Here is a 7,405-nt window from a genome sequence, read left to right on the forward strand (position 1 = left end):
ATCGAGGGATAAAAAAAACTATCTTATTCATGACACTCTTTATGCGACTAGATAAAAAAATATAATCAAGGATAACTATCCGCTAAACTGTGGATAAAAATAATGTTATCCTTGCATTTCTTTATTCTTCAACCAAAAGAAGAAAGAAATGTAAATACTGCGAAACTTTGAGAAATAAATAGTTCGAAGCTAAAAAGTCTAAAACCCTTCAAAACTACCTCCAAGCCGCGCTCTTTTGCCTCCATCTTAAACCCTAACCCTAATCTGCGATCAAGAGAGCGAAAGAAGAGTATGATGCTACAGAACCCAATCCGGATTCTCTTCCGACGAGTAGCAGCAGCAAGAAGTCTATCCGCCACGGCAGTGGCATCGTCGGAGGCGGAGCTGAAGGTGGAGAAAGGAGAGGCGAAGGAATGGAAGCCCCTGTACCGGCGCCTCTCGGCGTTGGGCGGAGCACCGGAGGGAAGCGTGGAGAAGGCACTAAACAAGTGGGTGAGAGAAGGGAGAACAGTGAAGGCAGTCCAGCTCATGAAGTACGTCAAGGAGCTTCGCAAGTATAAGCGTCACAAGCACGCCCTTGAGGTCAACTCTCCTCTCCTCTCCTCTCCTCCCTCCTATTTTGGTTTAGATTGATGGATTTGATATCTCAACGATATCGGAATTGTTAAAAATTATATCTTGATTGGTGCTAATATCTCAATTTCTCTAATAATTGTTAATGACTTAATCTTCTGCTTTAGATGGTATATACTATGTAGTTTCCTAGTTTTTTTAATGATATTTTGTGAATTGTGATTGATTCATTAGATGCCTGATATTTTTGGCCTTCCAGTAACAAATTGGAAAAAAAAAATCTCATATACCATCTATAGATTTTCTTACTTTTAATTTGAAGGAATTTGAATTCATTTCAAGATGTGAGAAAGTACGATAAACTTCACAGTACAATTAATCATGGAATAATTGATCTTTCATTTCTTTATGTTCTGCTGGTGAAGCACATTCTTACGATTAATTGCTTGACAGTTGATGGAATGGATGGTTAAAACAAGAGGAATGAACATGTCTTACACGAACCATGCGATTCGCTTGGATCTTATATCAAAAGTGAGGGGTGTTGAATCAGCAGAGGAGTACTTTTCCAGCCTTCCAGAATCTGCCAAGAATCAGCGAACGTATGGAGCCCTCTTAAGCTGTTACTGTTCGGCAAAGATGGCAGACAAAGCCGCTGCTATCCACAAGAAGATGAATGAACTGAACTTATCCAGTACTCTTGTTTACAACAATTTGATGGCCCTTTACATGAAGTTAAGCCAGCCGGAAAAGGTCGCAAATCAGTTTCAAGAGATGAAGGTGAAGAATATTGCTCCAGATAATGTAACATGCTGCATTCTGATGAGCAGCTTCGCTGCACTGAATGATATCGACTCTGTTGAAGTAGTCATCAAAGAAATGGAAGAGGGAGAAGATGTTACACTTCAGTGGTCGGCATATAGTACCCTGGCTTCCATTTACATCTCAGCTGGCCTTATCACAAAAGCAGAATGTGCTCTCAAGAAGCTCGAGCTACTTAAAGACAGCCGTGACAGGGAGCCACTACATTTTCTTATAAGCTTATATGCAGGGACTGGAAATTTACCAGAGGTAAAGAGGATATGGAAATCTCTAAGGTCCAGTTTCCAGAAGGTCACTAATGTAAGCTACCTCACAATGCTTCAGGCTCTCAACAAGCTTGATGATGTTGATGGCATGAAGCAGATCTATAGCGAATGGGAATCTGGTTATGTAACATATGATGTAAAGTTAACGAATGTGACGATAGGAGCTTACCTAAGAAATAATTTAACTGACGAAGCAAAAGCGGTTTGGGAAAAGGCTTCAGAAAAAGGTGCAGTATTGGACTTGAGGACATGTGAGTTGTTCCTGGATTACTACCTGAAGAACCATAAGGTGGGCTTGTCCTTGAATTGGTTGGAGAAGATAACTACTGTTGTTAAACAGGATGAGTGGAAGTTGGATCATACTAAGATGAACATGTTCTTGAAATGTATTGAGGAAGCGAAGGATGTGGAAGGAGCACAGAAGTTTGGTAGGTGTTTGAAGAGACTGGGCTGTCCTGATCTAAAAGCATCTGAGCTGCTTCGCCGAATTACTTTGTGAGTTGGTTGAAATAAATCCTTTCCTTCGCCAACATATCAAGGCAGATAAGGTTGTAATAAATTCTTAAGACTGAGAAATTGCTTAAGGTCTATAACGAACGAGAATTTCATTCTTACAAGAGTATTCTCGCTTGGCTGTTAAGTGCAACTATTGATCAGAGAATAGAAGCTTATTCTGCAAATCCTTATCCATGTTATCTAGAATTGAATGCTTATGCACCATGGAAGCCATTAGCTTTTACTTATGTACCATTTAATGCTTATGATGTACTACAATGGCTTGCTGAAGATGTTACCGATGTTCGTGAGTGTTGCATAATTCTACACTACAACAAAGAAGATAGATTACTCATCAACTAGTCATATATTTTTCATGTTAAAGTTTCCAAATCCTTTTTGTCATCTTATATCGTAAATTTTTAAATTTTAGCCTCCGTTGACTTGTAAAATAAGAATATGCTAGATCGATAACACATATTTCTCTCTTCTTCTTTCGAATATTTTTATATTTTCTAATTACTATTTTACTCTTAAAAAAATATTCAGTCATTTAACCACTATAAAAATGTTTTAATTATTTATTAAATTATTTATTAAATTTTATATTACATCAAATATAATTATTATATATTAAATTAATATGCAACTAAATATTAGAATAATTTATACTAGAACAAACTCTCTCATGCTATTATGAAAAAGTTATAATACTTATACTGCTAGTGAAGGAGGCCGATATTCTTTTATATGAATAATAGTAATTTAGGGACTGATTCACATCTCCTCGTAGAATTCAAAACACTCACAACTCCACCTACAAGACTCACTGCAAAAGTGTTTGCAATTCTCCCACCCAATCCTTCCACCACACCATGGGATTGTGCACCTCTCCCTCTTCATACCACTCCATCTCCTCCAAGTGACGAGTCTTATGGCATCCAAAGCCTTCCTTCTATATCTCTCAACCTGAGGAACCCCGGAGTCTTCAACCTCGCCATGACAATTGCAAAGAGCTTCAAATTTCTTCAGATACTCCATGCCAAGCTCCTTCTCTTTCTCATACCCAAATAGTACGATCCCGACCGTGTATAGAGCTGCCACGTGGCCTCCTTCTACTGCTTTCTTGAGATAGCCCAATCCAGCACTCACGTCGCCTAGATCGAACACAATTTTCTGCAATTAAAACATTCAGCAAACGAATCATACGGCAAATCTTTACAAGCATATAGTGTAAAATTCCAGTCTAGCTATTGCTTACTAGTCCTAGTAGGAAACAAGCTTCTGGGTTGCCAACTTTGGCACATTGCTCAAGAATGCCGTTGTATCGATCGCTGTCCCACCATTGCATCCAGCGTTCCTTCTCTATGGCGATCCTTCGCCCTACGGACTTCTCCTTTGATGCTGCATGAAACGTCTTGCAACTGCACAAATACATGACATCAAGTCTACGTACATGGGAGGAGATGCATGATATGAATGCAATGCAACAACGTACGTGATTCTTAGGTTATCGAGATCGGATATCGGCGTCGGAGAATGCGAAACCAACTGGCCGACGACCTCGCCGATGAGATCATTGGGAAGCGACTCGATCTTTGCACGACTCGATTTTAGCTTCATTCTCTTGTATCGAGTTTCCATGGTCTTAGTGTGGAAGATTGATACGAGAAACAATTAAAGAAGGTGGTTGGCATTGGTTATATATATATAGAGAGAGAGAGAGAGAGAGAGAGTGGTAGAAGTTAGGAGTTACTCGGATTAAGATTTCTCATTCCTAATAGGAGCCGAGTGAGAGTTAAGCATGTCCAAATTTTGAAAGTAGTCCTACTCCGAACAGGAGTTGGGGAAGGGATTGGTGCTCTTTTTATATGAGTAGGTTTAGCTGGACGTGTATGAGTGGAAGAACAACTCGTAATAATTAGAGTTCCGTTGTTAAGTAGGATAAGATAATGAAATGTTAAGTGTCTTAATCGTTAGATAAAAACGCTGGACTAATTAATAATTAGATAAAAATATAAAATACCTATGAATTCATAGTTTTAGTTAAGGCTATAATAAAATAGATCCATTTTAATATCATGTTTGAGATAAAATTTATTTGGTAAATAAAATTTGAACCACTGCTAATTTAGTCTATCACTCCCACACATTATAGCATGTGTTATCATTTGCAATTGTAGATTTGGAAACATGAACAGTATTATACTCAAAATTTACAGTATTTGTGAGGCATTATAGATAACACGAATTTCATACGTGGAAAAGGATTGACATAGTAATACGCCATAATTTAATTTATTTATTTTTAATATATTAACTCTTTTAATTATGTAAAATTTCTTAAATGCTTCTTACTTAATTATATTTAAAAAAGAAAAGAAAATGTCATGTGTGTGATTTATTTTAGACTCTGTGGGATCATTTTACTCTTTTAAAAATAAAATATTTATTTAATGTCTTTTATTAATGCCGCGAGAGAATAAGAGATATTAGATAATTAAAAAATCAAAATGTCAATAAACAAAGATATATATTTTTTCTCATGCAAAAATGAGCTATAGTTGAAGGTAATTATCCCTTAATATTCAAATATTAACTCGAGCTTTTTAATTAAGACACGGTAAATGTCAGTTTTTCCACTAGCCGTTTGTTTCTTCGAGAGCGAGGGCAAAGAGTCGAACGGAGAAAGAGATGAAAGGGGGGAGGCGAAATGTTACCCTCGAAGAGTACGCCTTCTTCCTCCGGAACCCTAGCCGACATCATCTCACCGTCGACCAACTCAATCAGGTCTGCTCCTCTTCTTTTCCCTCCGTTAATCTCTTCAGTGGCGATACCTTCTCTTTTTTTTTTTTTCGTTTCTTCTTCATCCTTTGGTCCGTTTCCTGGAGCAGATAGTCTTCATGCACGGGCTCATGAAGCTGCACCGCCACCACAAGGTCAGACTCGGATCCATTTCACCACTTTTCCCCCCAATCCGAAACCCTAAGCGATCTCGTTGCTCTTGAACCAGAAGGTGATCGTGGACTCTCTGTTCTCGTTGGAACTGATGCCGCCCACTCGGTCGACGATCCGCGCGGGCGCTTCGCCGGCGGCATTGCTGTCGTTGGAGGAGGTGAAGCAGGACATCGAGGCGCTCGGGTGGCAGGAGTGCCCTGTGGGGTCGATCCTGACCGTCGGATCGGGTGAGTGGGCCGTCGCCCTCGCAATGGTCTCGCCGTCCACCCGCCTCAGCTCGTCCACACCTGGCGGCGGAGCTCCAAAGAAGGCGGGGAAGAAGATGAAGCTGGTGTCTACCTTGCTTTCTTTTCCCTCTATCGAATCGAACTAAGGAGAAGCGAACAAGAAGAACTAGAAGAGGTGAAGCGGAGCTTATTCACTTCCTTGTTTTTGGATCTTTTTCTTTAGGAGAATAGCTAGAATAATGCACTACTTACTTGGGCGAGTGTGGGATTTCTCTCTAGATTTCTGGGTGAGGAATTGAATTGGGTAGGAGTTTACGACAGTTAACAACTCATCTCTTTGGGTTCTAATAGTAAATATCAAATGGAACTTGGAAAAAGGATTTTGTGAGAAGTCAAAAGGATTAAACTCCTACCTTGTTACTAACAGTAATACGGCCAACAAAACTAGCACTATGTTATGATATGGGTATTAACAACTCGCATTCAACGTGTTTCCATTTCTCCATTATATAAGATTGATATTGCATGCTGAAACATGTCGCAATATAATGCCAGTGTTAGCTTGGTTTTGATTAAGGTTCATGCATTCTAGAAATCATTGTTTTTGGACGAGAAATTCTATACCATAGGCTGTTTGCTAGCTATTGATTGACCAATAACACTCTTTAGGGTGAAAACAAATCCAATGCTAATCATTCGTATTCATTTTCCCACGTATTATATAAGTGGGATCAAAAGTAATACGTAAAAAACGTAAATTAGTTTTCCATGTAACGACTTCCAGCGGCGCATTAGAAATACGCAAGTGAAGGAAACACGAAGAGAGAGAGAGAGAGAGAGAGAGAGAGAGAGAGAGAGATGACGGCGCGGCGGAGATGACGATAACTCTCGAGCAATACGTCCATTTCTACGACAATCCATGGGTTGCAAAGCTCTCCCGCGCCCATCTCAATCAGGTAACCAAGTTGGCCTGTATCCCACCTTCTACTATCCTCCTACTTATCCGGTATTTATCCACCTCATTTATTCTCCCTCGTCCTCTCAGATCGTCTCCATGCACGGCTTCACGAAGCTCCGCCGATACCCCAAGGTAGTAGACTATTGCAGTAACGTTTTTCTTTTTATACAAAAGAACCCCTCCGTTTCTTGATATCTTGTTTCTTTACTCTTTCTCTATTCTTCGAATCAGAGTGTAGTAATGCATTACCTCCGGAGGATCGATCTGACGGCGCCCCGGCGATCGACGCTGGAAGAGAGCATCTCGTCGTGCGCGCTCTTGACGGCGGCGGAGGACATCCGAACCCTAGGATGGCAAGAACGCCCCATCCGTTCCATAACCACGCTCTAATCCCAAGAGGACCTGGACTTCCTCGCCGCTAATATGACCGAGCTGCCCTTCTTCCCCCCCGGCGCCGTTGCCTTCGGCCTCCGCCTCGAACGTCACCGGAGGAGGTCTTCCTCGAGGGCTCCTCCACCCGCCGACTTCGTAATCAGGGGTAAAAGGCCGACGTCGGACAGGAAGGCGCATTTCCATTAATGCCCTCACCGCCGCTTCATCTGCCACCGGAGCCCAGCGCGCCGCCGCGTCGTCTTCGTCCTCGTCGTCTTCGGCTGGGGCGACGGGAAACGCCGATCCGCCACCGCCTCCGATGTCTCTTCGTCCGGCGAAGCCGCCGCTGCCGTCGCCTCCGTGCCCGTGCACGCCTTCGCCTCCTCCATATTAGCGTTCGGGTCTCTTGATTTCTTTCCCCTCCAATTTGGGGTGCAATCCGACAGTCTAATATTTCTTTTTCTTTTTCCTTTTGGAACTTATACCTAAGCTCAAACAGCTGAAGAATATTAATTTTCGTTTACCCACTTCCCTTTCTCTCTTTGCTTCTTTTCTAATCTTTCTTCTTCTTCTTCTTCTTCTTTTTGAATGATGTATATAAAAATACTATTTACAGAACACAAAATGATTATTTGCATAATACCATGTGTAAAGGTAAACAAAACAAGCTTTTATGTATCTCAGTCTCCAAAATATTAGAAAGAGAAGATTCATGGAGATATTAAATCGGATAG

General features: G+C 41.0%; 2 protein-coding genes across 2 annotated transcripts; both read left to right on the forward strand.

The window, feature by feature from the left end:
* Positions 1-187: 187 nt before the first annotated feature.
* LOC140775933 (pentatricopeptide repeat-containing protein At4g01990, mitochondrial-like) lies at positions 188-2,494 on the forward strand. Its single transcript, XM_073119431.1, has 2 exons — positions 188-582; positions 1,027-2,494. Exons 1-2 carry the CDS (start codon positions 292-294, stop codon positions 2,158-2,160), a joined length of 1,425 nt encoding a protein of 474 aa, XP_072975532.1. The 5' UTR covers positions 188-291; the 3' UTR covers positions 2,161-2,494.
* A 2,313-nt stretch (positions 2,495-4,807) lies between these two features.
* On the forward strand, positions 4,808-7,259 carry LOC140776350 (uncharacterized). Its single transcript, XM_073120015.1, has 5 exons — positions 4,808-4,946; positions 5,051-5,095; positions 5,170-6,297; positions 6,387-6,431; positions 6,531-7,259. The coding sequence occupies exons 1-3, from the start codon at positions 4,851-4,853 to the stop codon at positions 5,485-5,487; spliced, it is 459 nt and encodes a 152-aa protein (XP_072976116.1). The 5' UTR covers positions 4,808-4,850; the 3' UTR covers positions 5,488-6,297; positions 6,387-6,431; positions 6,531-7,259.
* The last annotated feature ends 146 nt before the right edge of the window (positions 7,260-7,405 follow it).

Source organism: Typha angustifolia, chromosome 14 (genome assembly GCF_048772165.1).
Source record: "Typha angustifolia cultivar Huaian chromosome 14, ASM4877216v1, whole genome shotgun sequence".
Lineage (NCBI taxonomy): Eukaryota > Viridiplantae > Streptophyta > Magnoliopsida > Poales > Typhaceae > Typha > Typha angustifolia.